Raw genomic sequence first — 15,585 nt, forward strand, 5'->3', positions numbered from 1 at the left:
AGCTGGGATGACAGGCATGTGCCACCACACCCGGCTAATTTTGTATTTTTTTTAGTAGAGACAGGGTTTCTCCATGTTGGTCAGGCTGGTCTGGTCTCAAACTCCTGACCTCAAGTGATCCGCCCACCTCGGTCTCCCAAAGTGCTGGGATTACAGGGGTGAGCCACCACGCCCAGCTGATACAATTTTGAAAACAGCCCATTGATGACCTCCAGGCTGTTCAACAGAAGCATCTCAAATTCCTTTTGACCATGTAGCAAGGAACACACCTGGCATGCTTCCGAAACAAAACCATGCATGGGGCCGGACACTGACCACCTCTCAGTGCTCAGGTCACCTGCTTAGGTCATGGCCAACACACAGGTGTCACAGGGCTCCACAAGGCCACAAGCTTCACTGCCCCTACCCGGGGGCCCAAAGCAGCTCCGCCTCTCATTACCTCATGTCATTTTACACACTAAGCCTACCTCAGAAAACACCGAGGAAATGGGGTGCCTGGCTCCTTCCACTTCTCACCTCACACTTCCCAGTGCACACAGGAGCCCCAGAGGCAATGAGAGAGCAGAAACTCTGCCTCGTTCAACAGTTTCTATCTCAGATGATGAACAGAAATGAGGAGCCTCTCACTATTACCTAGTGAAAATACAAGCAGGTAAATGTTCTTCTCCTGAGTTAAACAGGAAACCTAAGAGATTCCTGGCTGGGCGTGGTGACTCACACCTATAATCCCAGCACGTTGGGAGGCCAAGGCAGGAGGATCACTTGAGGCCAGGAGTACAAGACCAGCCTTGGCAACATGGTAAAACCCTGTCTCTACAAGAAAAAATAAAAGTAAATAAAATACCTATTTAAAAAAAGAAGAAAAGATTCCTGAAAGGCACAACTTCGTGACAAACTTTGTTCCCAAAGTGGTCGTGACCTGTGAAGATGGGGAGATGTCATGACCTGAGGATGGGGGGAGGTCATGGCCTGTGAGGATGGGGGCAGGTCATGACCTATAAGGATGAGTGGAGGTAATGATCCGTGAGGATGGGTGCAAGTCATGAATTGAGCATGGCTCCGGGAGGTCATGACCTGTGAGGATGTGGGAGGTCATGACCTGAGGATGGGTGGAGAACACTGTCATTCCCTGAGTGAGCATCAGCTCCTCCATGATGTTCGGCCTGTTTAAATGTTCACAACTGGTTGATGATCAACGCCACACACTGCTAATGAGGAGCTCAGCACAGTAAGGAGGGGCCAGGGGATCTTGTTTACATCTTCAAGGCTGCTCATGGGTCCTGTGCACAGAGACCAGCCAGAGCTGCACCCAGGGCTCCTCCCAGGGCTCCTCCCAGAGCTGCACCCAGGGCTCCTCCCAGAGCGTCACCCAGGGCTCCTCCCAGAGCTTCACCCAGGGCTCCACCCAGGGCTCCTCCCAGGGCTCCTCCCAGAGCTGCACCCAGGGCTCCTCCCAGAGCTTCACCCAGGGCTCCTCCCAGGGCTCCTCCCAGAGCTTCACCCAGGGCTCCTCCCAGAGCTGCACCCAGGGCTCCTCCCAGAGCTGCACCCAGGGCTCCTCCCAGAGCTGCACCCAGGGCTCCTCCCAGGGCTCCTCCCAGGGCTCCTCCCAGAGCTTCACCCAGGGCTCCTCCCAGAGCTGCACCCAGGGCTCCTCCCAGAGCTGCACCCAGGGCTCCTCCCAGGGCTCCTCCCAGGGCTCCTCCCAGGGCTTCACCGAGAGCTTCACCCAGGGCTCCTCCCAGGGCTCCTCCCAGAGCTTCACCCAGGGCTCCTCCCAGGGCTCCTCCCAGAGCTGCACCCAGGGCTCCTCCCAGGGCTCCTCCCAGAGCTTCACCCAGGGCTCCTCCCAGAGCTGCACCCAGGGCTCCTCCCAGGGCTCCTCCCAGGGCTCCTCCCAGAGCTTCACCCAGGGCTCCTCCCAGAGCTGCACCCAGGGCTCCTCCCAGAGCTGCACCCAGGGCTCCTCCCAGGGCTCCTCCCAGGGCTCCTCCCAGGGCTTCACCCAGAGCTTCACCCAGGGCTCCTCCCAGGGCTCCTCCCAGAGCTTCACCCAGGGCTCCTCCCAGGGCTCCTCCCAGAACTGCACACAGGGCTCCTCCCAGGGCTCCTCCCAGAGCTTCACCCAGGGCTCCTCCCAGAGCTGCACCCAGGGCTCCTCCCAGGGCTCCTCCCAGAGCTTCACCCAGGGCTCCTCCCAGAGCTGCACCCAGGGCTCCTCCCAGGGCTTCACCGAGAGCTTCACCCAGGGCTCCTCCCAGAGCTGCACCCAGGGCTCCTCCCAGGGCTCCTCCCAGGGCTTCACCGAGAGCTTCACCCAGGGCTCCTCCCAGAGCTTCACCCAGAGCTTCACCCAGGGCTCCTCCCAGAGCTGCACCCAGGGCTCCTCCCAGGGCTCCTCCCAGGGCTCCTCCCAGAGCTGCACCCAGGGCTCCTCCCAGAGCTGCACCCAGGGCTCCTCCCAGGGCTTCACCGAGAGCTTCGCCCAGGGCTCCTCCCAGAGCTTCACCCAGAGCTTCACCCAGGGCTCCTCCCAGAGCTGCACCCAGAGCTGCACCCAGGGCTCCTCCCAGGGCTCCTCCCAGAGCTTCACCCAGGGCTCCTCCCAGAGCTTCACCCAGAGCTTCACCCAGGGCTCCTCCCAGAGCTGCACCCAGGGCTCCTCCCAGGGCTCCTCCCAGAGCTTCACCCAGGGCTCCTCCCAGAGCTGCACCCAGGGCTCCTCCCAGGGCTCCTCCCAGGGCTGCACCCAGGGCTCCTCCCAGAGCTGCACCCAGGGCTCCTCCCAGAGCTTCACCCAGAGCTTCACCCAGGGCTCCTCCCAGGGCTCCTCCCAGGGCTCCTCCCAGAGCTGCACCCAGGGCTCCTCCCAGGGCTCCTCCCAGAGCTGCACCCAGGGCTCCTCCCAGAGCTTCACCCAGAGCTTCACCCAGGGCTCCTCCCAGAGCTTCACCCAGGGCTCCTCCCAGGGCTCCTCCCAGAGCTTCACCCAGGGCTCCTCCCAGAGCTGCACCCAGGGCTCCTCCCAGAGCTGCACCCAGGGCTCCTCCCAGGGCTCCTCCCAGGGCTTCACCGAGAGCTTCACCCAGGGCTCCTCCCAGAGCTTCACCCAGAGCTTCACCCAGGGCTCCTCCCAGGGCTCCTCCCAGAGCTTCACCCAGGGCTCCTCCCAGAGCTGCACCCCAGGGCTCCTCCCAGGGCTCCTCCCAGGGCTTCACCGAGAGCTTCACCCAGGGCTCCTCCCAGAGCTGCACCCAGAGCTTCACCCAGGGCTCCTCCCAGGGCTCCTCCCAGAGCTTCACCCAGGGCTCCTCCCAGAGCTTCACCCAGAGCTTCACCCAGGGCTCCTCCCAGAGCTTCACCCAGGGCTCCTCCCAGAGCTTCACCCAGGGCTTCACCCAGGGCTCCTCCCAGAGCTGCACCCAGGGCTCCTCCCAGAGCTTCACCCAGGGCTCCTCCCAGGGCTCCTCCCAGAGCTTCACCCAGAGCTTCACCCAGAGCTTCACCCAGGGCTCCTCCCAGGGCTCCTCCCAGAGCTTCACCCAGGGCTCCTCCCAGAGCTGCACCCAGGGCTCCTCCCAGGGCTTCACCGAGAGCTTCACCCAGGGCTCCTCCCAGAGCTTCACCCAGGGCTTCACCCAGGGCTCCTCCCAGAGCTTCACCCAGGGCTCCTCCCAGGGCTCCTCCCAGAGCTTCACCCAGAGCTTCACTCAGAGCTTCACCCAGGGCTCCTCCCAGAGCTTCACCCAGAGCTTCACCCAGGGCTCCTCCCAGAGCTGCACCCAGGGCTCCTCCCAGAGCTGCACCCAGGGCTCCTCCCAGGGCTCCTCCCAGAGCTGCACCCAGAGCTTTACCCAGGGCTCCTCCCAGAGCTTCACCCAGGGCTCCTCCCAGAGCTTCACCCAGAGCTTCACCCAGGGCTCCTCCCAGAGCTGCACCCAGGGCTCCTCCCAGAGCTTCACCCAGAGCTTCACCCAGGGCTCCTCCCAGAGCTGCACCCAGGGCTCCTCCCAGAGCTTCACCCAGAGCTTCACCCAGGGCTCCTCCCAGAGCTGCACCCAGGGCTCCTCCCAGGGCTTCGCCCAGGGCTCCTCCCAAAGCTTCACCCAGAGCTTCACCCAGAGCTTCACCCAGGGCTCCTCCCAGAGCTGCACCCAGAGCTGCACCCAGGGCTCCTCCCAGGGCTCCTCCCAGAGCTTCACCCAGGGCTCCTCCCAGAGCTTCACCCAGGGCTCCTCCCAGAGCTGCACCCAGGGCTCCTCCCAGGGCTCCTCCCAGAGCTTCACCCAGGGCTCCTCCCAGAGCTGCACCCAGGGCTCCTCCCAGGGCTGCACCCAGGGCTCCTCCCAGAGCTTCACCCAGAGCTTCACCCAGGGCTCCTCCCAGGGCTCCTCCCAGGGCTCCTCCCAGAGCTGCACCCAGGGCTCCTCCCAGGGCTCCTCCCAGAGCTGCACCCAGGGCTCCTCCCAGAGCTTCACCCAGAGCTTCACCCAGGGCTTCACCCAGGGCTCCTCCCAGAGCTTCACCCAGAGCTTCACCCAGGGCTCCTCCCAGGGCTCCTCCCAGAGCTTCACCCAGGGCTCCTCCCAGAGCTGCACCCAGGGCTCCTCCCAGAGCTGCACCCAGGGCTCCTCCCAGAGCTGCACCCAGGGCTCCTCCCAGGGCTCCTCCCAGGGCTTCACCGAGAGCTTCACCCAGGGCTCCTCCCAGAGCTTCACCCAGAGCTTCACCCAGGGCTCCTCCCAGGGCTCCTCCCAGAGCTTCACCCAGGGCTCCTCCCAGAGCTGCACCCCAGGGCTCCTCCCAGGGCTCCTCCCAGGGCTTCACCGAGAGCTTCACCCAGGGCTCCTCCCAGAGCTGCACCCAGAGCTTCACCCAGGGCTCCTCCCAGGGCTCCTCCCAGAGCTTCACCCAGGGCTCCTCCCAGAGCTTCACCCAGAGCTTCACCCAGGGCTCCTCCCAGAGCTTCACCCAGGGCTCCTCCCAGAGCTTCACCCAGGGCTTCACCCAGGGCTCCTCCCAGAGCTGCACCCAGGGCTCCTCCCAGAGCTTCACCCAGGGCTCCTCCCAGGGCTCCTCCCAGAGCTTCACCCAGAGCTTCACCCAGAGCTTCACCCAGGGCTCCTCCCAGGGCTCCTCCCAGAGCTTCACCCAGGGCTCCTCCCAGAGCTGCACCCAGGGCTCCTCCCAGGGCTTCACCGAGAGCTTCACCCAGGGCTCCTCCCAGAGCTTCACCCAGGGCTTCACCCAGGGCTCCTCCCAGAGCTGCACCCAGGGCTCCTCCCAGGGCTCCTCCCAGAGCTTCACCCAGAGCTTCACCCAGAGCTTCACCCAGGGCTCCTCCCAGAGCTTCACCCAGAGCTTCACCCAGGGCTCCTCCCAGAGCTGCACCCAGGGCTCCTCCCAGAGCTGCACCCAGGGCTCCTCCCAGGGCTCCTCCCAGAGCTGCACCCAGAGCTTTACCCAGGGCTCCTCCCAGAGCTTCACCCAGGGCTCCTCCCAGAGCTTCACCCAGAGCTTCACCCAGGGCTCCTCCCAGAGCTGCACCCAGGGCTCCTCCCAGAGCTTCACCCAGAGCTTCACCCAGGGCTCCTCCCAGAGCTGCACCCAGGGCTCCTCCCAGAGCTTCACCCAGAGCTTCACCCAGGGCTCCTCCCAGAGCTGCACCCAGGGCTCCTCCCAGGGCTCCTCCCAGGGCTTCACCGAGAGCTTCGCCCAGGGCTCCTCCCAGAGCTTCACCCAGAGCTTCACCCAGGGCTCCTCCCAGAGCTGCACCCAGAGCTGCACCCAGAGCTGCACCCAGGGCTCCTCCCAGGGCTCCTCCCAGAGCTTCACCCAGGGCTCCTCCCAGAGCTTCACCCAGGGCTCCTCCCAGGGCTCCTCCCAGAGCTGCACCCAGGGCTCCTCCCAGGGCTCCTCCCAGAGCTTCACCCAGGGCTCCTCCCAGAGCTGCACCCAGGGCTCCTCCCAGGGCTCCTCCCAGGGCTGCACCCAGGGCTCCTCCCAGGGCTTCACCCAGAGCTTCACCCAGGGCTCCTCCCAGGGCTCCTCCCAGGGCTCCTCCCAGAGCTGCACCCAGGGCTCCTCCCAGGGCTCCTCCCAGAGCTGCACCCAGGGCTCCTCCCAGAGCTTCACCCAGAGCTTCACCCAGGGCTTCACCCAGGGCTCCTCCCAGAGCTTCACCCAGAGCTTCACCCAGGGCTCCTCCCAGAGCTTCACCCAGGGCTCCTCCCAGGGCTCCTCCCAGAGCTTCACCCAGGGCTCCTCCCAGAGCTGCACCCAGGGCTCCTCCCAGGGCTCCTCCCAGAGCTGCACCCAGGGCTCCTCCCAGGGCTCCTCCCAGGGCTTCACCGAGAGCTTCACCCAGGGCTCCTCCCAGAGCTTCACCCAGGGCTCCTCCCAGGGCTCCTCCCAGAGCTTCACCCAGGGCTCCTCCCAGAGCTGCACCCCAGGGCTCCTCCCAGGGCTCCTCCCAGGGCTTCACCGAGAGCTTCACCCAGGGCTCCTCCCAGAGCTGCACCCAGAGCTTCACCCAGGGCTCCTCCCAGGGCTCCTCCCAGAGCTGCACCCACGGCTCCTCCCAGAGCTTCACCCAGGGCTCCTCCCAGGGCTTCACCCAGGGTTCCTCCCAGGGCTCCTCCCAGAGCTGCACCCAGGGCTCCTCCCAGAGCTGCACCCAGGGCTCCTCCCAGAGCTCCACCCAGAGCTTCACCCAGGGCTCCTCCCAGAGCTTCACCCAGGGCTCCTCCCAGAGCTGCACCCAGGGCTCCTCCCAGAGCTTCACCCAGGGCTCCTCCCAGAGCTGCACCCAGGGCTCCTCCCAGAGCTTCACCCAGGGCTTCACCCAGGGCTCCTCCCAGAGCTGCACCCAGGGCTCCTCCCAGGGCTCCTCCCAGAGCTTCACCCAGGGCTTCACCCAGAGCTTCACCCAGGGCTCCTCCCAGAGCTTCACCCAGAGCTTCACCCAGGGCTCCTCCCAGAGCTGCACCCAGGGCTCCTCCCAGAGCTGCACCCAGGGCTCCTCCCAGGGCTCCTCCCAGAGCTGCACCCAGAGCTTCACCCAGGGCTCCTCCCAGAGCTTCACCCAGGGCTCCTCCCAGAGCTTCACCCAGGGCTCCTCCCAGAGCTGCACCCAGGGCTCCTCCCAGAGCTTCACCCAGAGCTTCACCCAGGGCTCCTCCCAGAGCTGCACCCAGGGCTCCTCCCAGAGCTTCACCCAGAGCTGCACCCAGGGCTCCTCCCAGAGCTGCACCCAGGGCTCCTCCCAGGGCTCCTCCCAGGGCTTCACCGAGAGCTTCGCCCAGGGCTCCTCCCAGAGCTTCACCCAGAGCTTCACCCAGGGCTCCTCCCAGAGCTGCACCCAGAGCTGCACCCAGGGCTCCTCCCAGAGCTTCACCCAGGGCTCCTCCCAGAGCTTCACCCAGAGCTTCACCCAGAGCTTCACCCAGGGCTCCTCCCAGAGCTGCACCCAGGGCTCCTCCCAGGGCTCCTCCCAGAGCTTCACCCAGGGCTCCTCCCAGGGCTCCTCCCAGGGCTGCACCCAGGGCTCCTCCCAGGGCTGCACCCAGGGCTCCTCCCAGAGCTGCACCCAGGGCTCCTCCCAGGGCTTCACCCAGGGCTCCTCCCAGGGCTCCTCCCAGGGCTTCACCGAGAGCTTCACCCAGGGCTCCTCCCAGAGCTGCACCCAGAGCTTCACCCAGGGCTCCTCCCAGGGCTCCTCCCAGAGCTGCACCCAGGGCTCCTCCCAGAGCTGCACCCAGGGCTCCTCCCAGAGCTTCACCCAGGGCTCCTCCCAGGGCTTCACCCAGGGTTCCTCCCAGGGCTCCTCCCAGCGCTGCACCCAGGGCTCCTCCCAGAGCTTCACCCAGGGCTCCTCCCAGAGCTGCACCCAGGGCTCCTCCCAGAGCTCCACCCAGAGCTTCACCCAGGGCTCCTCCCAGAGCTTCACCCAGGGCTCCTCCCAGAGCTGCACCCAGGGCTCCTCCCAGAGCTTCACCCAGGGCTCCTCCCAGAGCTGCACCCAGGGCTCCTCCCAGAGCTTCACCCAGGGCTTCACCCAGGGCTCCTCCCAGAGCTGCACCCAGGGCTCCTCCCAGGGCTCCTCCCAGAGCTTCACCCAGAGCTTCACCCAGAGCTTCACCCAGGGCTCCTCCCAGAGCTTCACCCAGAGCTTCACCCAGGGCTCCTCCCAGAGCTGCACCCAGGGCTCCTCCCAGAGCTGCACCCAGGGCTCCTCCCAGGGCTCCTCCCAGAGCTGCACCCAGAGCTTTACCCAGGGCTCCTCCCAGAGCTTCACCCAGGGCTCCTCCCAGAGCTTCACCCCGAGCTTCACCCAGGGCTCCTCCCAGAGCTGCACCCAGGGCTCCTCCCAGAGCTTCACCCAGAGCTTCACCCAGGGCTCCTCCCAGAGCTGCACCCAGGGCTCCTCCCAGAGCTTCACCCAGAGCTTCACCCAGGGCTCCTCCCAGAGCTGCACCCAGGGCTCCTCCCAGGGCTCCTCCCAGAGCTGCACCCAGAGCTTTACCCAGGGCTCCTCCCAGAGCTTCACCCAGGGCTCCTCCCAGAGCTTCACCCAGGGCTCCTCCCAGAGCTGCACCCAGGGCTCCTCCCAGAGCTTCACCCAGAGCTTCACCCAGGGCTCCTCCCAGAGCTGCACCCAGGGCTCCTCCCAGAGCTTCACCCAGAGCTTCACCCAGGGCTCCTCCCAGAGCTTCACCCAGGGCTCCTCCCAGAGCTTCACCCAGGGCTCCTCCCAGGGCTCCTCCCAGAGCTTCACCCAGAGCTTCACCCAGGGCTCCTCCCAGGGCTCCTCCCAAAGCTTCACCCAGGGCTCCTCCCAGAGCTTCACCCAGGGCTCCTCCCAGAGCTGCACCCAGGGCTCCTCCCAGAGCTTCACCCAGGGCTCCTCCCAGAGCTGCACCCAGGGCTCCTCCCAGAGCTTCACCCAGAGCTTCGCCCAGAGCTCCTCCCAGGGCTTCGCCCAGAGCTCCTCCCAGGGCTCCTCCCAGAGCTTCACCCAGGGCTCCTCCCAGGGCTCCTACACACCCTACAAACGCAGCCACACCCTCTGGGGCATTTTTCTGAGCAACCCCTTTCCTTCTTAACCATGCTGAGTTTTTAAAATTTCTTAATACCCTTATTATTAAACTATTTCCACAGATTTTTCTAGACTTCTTTTGCTCATTCAGTCCTCTCTGGCTTTCTGCTGTGAGTAACAAGTGATTCACCTTGCCCCTCGTAATCCCTGGGAGTGCCAGCTGCCTGGCCCTGGAAAACCGCCCACCATGCCAGGATCACATCTGAGATCGTGGCACAGCCACACTTAACCATGCACAAAACGCTCACCAATGCTGCCTAGAAGGCTCTAGACGTTCAGGACACAGCAGACTCAGGAAGTCATGTGATGCTTAAATATTCTTCCACTATGTAGGTACCACAACGACAGATAATCATTGTGCCATCAATTTTTTGGCATAAGCCACTTGCCTTGGAGATGAGCTCGTCATGATTGGCCAGGTGTGCTCTGCAGTGGATACAGCTGTACGTTCGGTGACAGTTCGGCAGATACGCTTGGAAAGTTTTGGACTTTGTCATTTTCACCATCTCTCCTGGGCACTCCTCACTCAGCTCAGGGCTGGTTCTGGAAGAACCGTGGCTCTGCTGGCCTCTCTGACAAAAGCAACACTGGAAAATGCACGCAAGAGCCGTCGTTGTCCAGGAGGGCGTGTGGCACTGTCCACACAGCTGGGACGAGAGAAAAACGTAACCTGCCAACCAATCAGACAAAGTGGTGGGTTACAGAGAGAACATGCGTGTGAAGCAGGTACATATGGGATTCATGTGTTGTGAAGCAACACGCGGGGTGGGGGGGGGGCGGCAGGACTAGAAGTTAAATTTTTTTTTTTTTTTTGGGATGGAGTCTCGCTCTGTTGCCCAGGCTGGAGTGCAGTGGCGCAATCTCAGCTCACTGCAACCTCCTCCTCCTGGGTTCAAGTGATTCTCCTACCTCAGCCTCTGAGTAGCTGGGATTACAGGAACACGCCACCAAGCCTGGCCTCCCAAAGTGCTGGGATTACAAGCACCACTGCGCCTGACCAAGATCCAACTCTTTAGTATCAATTGCAGACAAAATGAACACTGACACCATGCCACTGCGTAACCACTTTACATTTAGTTGGAAGTGAAAAAATGAACTCCTTTTACATGCAAATAATTTGAGAAAAACATTGATTCAAATTCTTCTTATACCAGGTTTGGCTTTGGGAAACATGAAAGGAGAGGCGGAACCAAGACTCCCGGTGAGTGTGCCCGGTGGCAGGGCTGGATGCATCCCACCCCGAATCCGGGAATTCACCACGCAGAGCACCAGGACATTGAGGAATGTGAGGGATGGATCCAGTATTATTTAATCTTTAAGAAATTCCAGTCCTGAAATAAACCCTTATGTATGGTCACATGATCTTCAACAGGGTGTCAAGACCATTCAATGGGGAAAGGACAGTCTTTCAACAAATGGTGTCACAACAACTGGATATCCACCTGCAAAAATATAAAGTTGGACTCTTACCTAACACCGTATACAAATTAACTCAAAATAAAAGACCTAAATGTGAGAGCTAAGACTATAAAACTCTTAGAAGGAAACACAGGGGAAAAGCTTCATGACATTGGATGTGGCAATCATCTCTTGGATACGATACCAAAAGCATGGGCAGCAGAAGAAAAATAGACACATTAGACTTCGTAAAAATTCAAAACTTCTGGCTCGGTGCAGTGCTCACGCCTGTGGTCCCAGCACTTTGGGAGGCTGAGGTGGGTGGACCACTTGAGCCCAGAACTCAAAACCAGCCTGGGCAACAAAGCAATACCTCATCTCAACTAAAAATACACAAAATTAGCTGGGTGTGGTCCCTGTGCCTGTGGTCCCAGCTACTTGGGATAGGTGAGGTGGGAGGATGGCTTGAGCCTGGGAAGTTGAGGCTCAAGTGAGCTGAGATCGTCCAGCTGCACTCCAGCCTGAGCAACAGAGTGAAACCCTGTCTCTAAATAAATAAATAAAAACTTCTGTGCTTCAAAGGATACTATCAACAGAGGCAACCCAGAGAATGAGGGAAAATATTTTTAAATCATATACCTGATAAGGTGTTAATATCTAGAATACATATATTCTATATTCTCTCTATACATATTCTCTATATATCCATATTCTCTATATATCCTAGTTATTGGAATATGTCAAAAAAAAACAACAACTACGACTCAGCAAAACAAACAGGTTAAAAAATGGATAAAGGGCCGGGCGTGGGCCCGGCATGGTGGCTCATGCCTGTAATCCCAGCATTATGGGAGGCCGAGGAAGGTGGATCACTAGGTCAGGAGATCGAGACCACCCTAGTCAACATGGCGAAACCCCATCTCTACTAAAAATACAAAAAATTAGCCAGGCGTGGTGGCGGGTGCCTGTAGTCCCAGCTACTTGGGAGGCCGAGGCAGCAGAATTGCTTGAACCCAGGAGGCAGCGGTTGCAGTGAGCCGAGACCATATCACTGCGCTCCAGGCTGGGCGACCGAGTGAGACTACATCTCAAAAAAAAAAAAAAAGAAAGAAAAGAAAATGGATAAAGGACCTATGTATCTATATTCTCTATATATTCTAGTTGTTAGAATATGTTAAAAAAAACTCAGCAAAAAGAAACACAATCTGATTAAAAAATGGACAAAGGACCTATATATCTATATTCTATATAGTTACTAGAATATATTTAAGAAACTCCTACAACTCAACAAAACAACCCCAATCTGATTAAAAATGGACAAAGGACTTATATAAACATTTCTCCGAAGAAGATATACAGATGGCCCACAAGCACGTGAAAAGGTGCTCCATGTCACTGATCCTGAGGGAGGCAGACAAGGACCACATTGAGACACCACCACACACCCTCTAGGACGGCTACTATCAACGCGCACACACGGAAAATAAGCGTTGGTGAGGATGTGGAGGAATTGGAGCCTTGTGCATTGAGGGTAAAAATGTAAAATGCTGGAGGCACTATGGGAAACAGTATGGTAATTCCTCAAAAAACAAAATATAGAATTACCATGGGCTCCAGCAATTCCACTGCTGGGTATAAATCCACGAGAACTGAAAACGGGGTCTCAAAGCCATGTCTGCACACCCATGCTCACAGCGACATTATCCACAACAGCCACGAGGGGGAAGCAACAGTGTGTCCCTCCACAAACGGGCATTCTCATGATCAAAATGTGGCGTCTGCATACAGTGGAATGTTATCCAGCCTTTAACAGGAGGGGACTCCTGTCACAGCTACAGCATGGAGGAACCCTGAGGACACTATGCTCAGTGAAGTAAGCCAGTCACAAAGGACAAATATCATATGAGGTACTTAGAGTAGCGGGACTCAGAGACAGAAAGAGCTGCCAGGGGCAGGGGAGTCCCCGCTTCATGGGTGCGGTGTTTCAGTTTTGCAACATGAAGAATTCTGGAGGTTGGAGGGTGGCGATGGCTGTACAAAAATGTGAATATATTTAATGTCACTGAACTGTACATTTAGAAATGGTTAAGATGGTAAGAGTTATGTGTACTGACTACAATTATTTTAAAGAAGAGTGTATCATTTTTACATTTCTAAGGTCTCATTAACAAAAGAAGGTTAAGTCCGTGACTGATGCTGCCATCATCGGCAACAGGACGTGCGCCAAGTTTGCCTGGTGGCACCACCCCAGCCTGGCCTGTGACAAGGGGCCTGCAGAGAGTCAGGCACACCGGATTTTCTTTCAGGCCAAACAGAAGAGCAAGGGTTTCCCCAAATTCGAGAGCACGGGGCTGGGAAGAAGAGCCAAGCGCCAGCAGTGTCCTCACACCTGCTCCTCCTGAGATGCACCCCCCCACCGCCCCCCACCCCATGTGACCTCTGCTCCGGCAGCAGCCTGTCCTGTGCCCTTCCGTGGGATGACACCCAGGACGGCGTCTGCCCCCTACCTGCGCAGGCACGCCTGCATTAGGGGGTCACCTTCTCACATCTGGGACTGAAGATGTGCGTGGGCAGAACGCAGCATTTGTAATCGTGTGAACGGAAGACACAAACGGCCGGTGGCCGCCATCCAGGATGGAACTGGGACCCGGTCACCACGGCGCTGCTGTGCCCTTCCTTGGTGCCCCAGCCTGAGATGCTGCCTAACTTGGACTTGGTGCTTCTTGGTCTTTGCTTATCCTGATGGCTGTGCCCCGTGTGTGGCCCTGAGCCACACTGCTGCGTGTTCTGTGTTTTGAACTTGACACCGACGATGCTGTGAGACTTCTCTGCTGACATGCAGCCAAGTCTGCCTCTGTCCCCATGTGCAGCTGGGCCTTCACCTGGTGTCCCGTCAGATACACTGCATGCAGCCACTGGCGGGGTGTGGATGTGTATCGGCTCCCAGGCTGGCTACTAAATGGTGCTGCTGTTGCTGTCACCTCTCCTGAGCCGCACAGGCAGGTGTTTCGTTGGAACAATCCCAGGAGCAGATGCCCGTGCACACAGCAGCACCTCCCAAGTGCTGGTGACAAGGTCATCCTGCCAGCAGCGAACATGAGTCCCTGCTGATCTTTATCCCGCCAACTTGATACGGTCAAATTTTAACACTTCTGCTGCCTGGCAGGTATAAGGCAGCAGCATCTCATTGTGGCTTTAATTTGCTTCGACCTGACCGTACAGGTGGGCACCTTTTATGGTTCCTCCTTTTCAAATCTTTGTCACATTTTCTATTAGCTGCTGGTCCTTTCCTTACTGATTCGTAGGAGTAAGTGATATATTCTGAAAACTAAAGCATACATTAAGCCATATGGGTCGTGGAATTATAAGCATTACTGGAATGTGGACATGACTGTGCCTGTGATGTAAGCTTCAGGAAACTATAGTGTAATGCATATATGTATAGTATGTGGATAAATGGATAAAATGGATATGCCATATATACACACACACACATACATATACACATATGTGTGGATTATGTATGTACATGTGCATTAATGGGTTTCAAGTTCTCTAAAAGAAAAAGTGTAACTAGACAAAAAAAACTATTAAGGCTGGGTGTGGTGGCTCACATCTGTAATCCCAGCACTTTGGGAGGCTGAGGCAGGCAGATCGCCAGGTCAGGAGTTCGAGACCATCCAGGCCAACATGGTGAAAACCCCGTCTCTATTAAAAATACAAATATTAGCTGGGCGTGGTGGCGTGCGCCTGTAGTACCAGCTACTCGGGAGGCTGAAGCAGGAGAATCACTTGAACCCAGGAGGCAGAGGCTGCAGTGAGCCGAGATTGCACCACTACACTCCAGCCTGGAGACAGAGTGAGACTCCATCTCAAGAAAAAACAACAACAACAACAACAAACAAACAAACAAAAAAACCCCACGCTGCTTACTATGTATAGTTCAAATAAAAAACATAACAGGTAGATTTTTAATTTTTTTTAATTTATTTTATTTTTTTGAGATGGAATCTCTGTCGCCCAGGCTGGAGTGCGACGGCACCATCTGCGCTCACTGCAACCTCCGCCTCCCGGGTTCAAGTGATTCTCCTGCCTCAGCTTCCTGAGTAGCTGGGACTACTGGCACGCGCCACCACACCTAATTTTTCTTTTTCTTTTCTTTCTTTTTTTTTTTTTTTGAGACAGAGTTTCGCTCTTATTGCCCAGGCTGGAGTGCAATGGCACGATCTTGGCTCACCGCAACCTCCACCTCCCGGGTTCAAGTGATTCTCCTGTCTCAGCCTCACCTCACGAGCACTGGGATTACAGGCATGCACCACCACACCCAGCTAATTTTGTATTTTTAGTAGATACGGGGTTTCTCCATGTTGGTCAGGCTGGTCTCGAACCCCCAACCTGAGGTGATCCACCTGCCTTGGCCTCCCAAAGTGCTGGGATTACAGGCGTGAGCCACTGCGCCTGGCCCTACACCCGACTAATTTTTGTATTTTTAGTAGAGATGGGGTTTCACCATGTTGTCCAGGCTGGTCTCAAATTCCTGGCCTCAAGTGATCTGCCTGCCCCGGCTTCCCAGAGTGCTGGGATTACAGGAGTGAGCCACCGCGCCCGGACTAAAAGGTACATTTTAAAAAAAGAGGTGACTTAAGATTTCATAGAAACCAACTTCTTGTAAAACTATGATAAGCCAAATACTTGGACCAGCCCTCCCACTGAGAAGTACCAAAAATGCTGACAAAATAAAAGGATGTTTTCTTAAAGGCATCCAGGGGCTGACAAGACAGTGAGGAGCCGCCAGGCACCATCTGGGGAAACCAGAAACCAGAGAGGCGAGCCAAGCCGCTCTTGCCCTAAAAACATCTGCCCCCATCCAGCCACCCCGGGCTTCCGATGAGAACTCTAAGGCTGGTCCCCACCCCACAGAGCAGTGACCATAGGACAGCCCTCACAGGACTTATGGCCCAAATTCACACCAGTGAGAAGATTCCAAAACCTCACAGTTGATGGATTTAGTTTAAAATGGCTTTAGGCTGACAGCGCCCTGAGGTACCTGGCAGAAGGAAGCGTAAACCTAGTTTGGAGGAAGCATCTTT

General features: G+C 58.2%; 1 protein-coding gene across 1 annotated transcript in view; it reads right to left on the reverse strand.

Moving 5' to 3' along the window:
- The window catches only part of YPEL1 (yippee like 1), a 42,656-nt gene that overhangs the window by 7,913 nt on the left and 19,158 nt on the right, over window positions 1-15,585 (reverse strand). Inside the window, exon 2 of the mRNA XM_004063101.5 lies at window positions 9,487-9,767. Coding sequence (XP_004063149.1) covers window positions 9,487-9,603 — 117 coding nt within the window. The 5' untranslated portion in view covers window positions 9,604-9,767. The remainder of the gene's footprint in view (window positions 1-9,486; window positions 9,768-15,585) is intronic.

This window comes from Gorilla gorilla, chromosome 23, assembly GCF_029281585.2.
Source record: "Gorilla gorilla gorilla isolate KB3781 chromosome 23, NHGRI_mGorGor1-v2.1_pri, whole genome shotgun sequence".
Taxonomy (NCBI): Eukaryota; Metazoa; Chordata; class Mammalia; order Primates; family Hominidae; genus Gorilla; species Gorilla gorilla.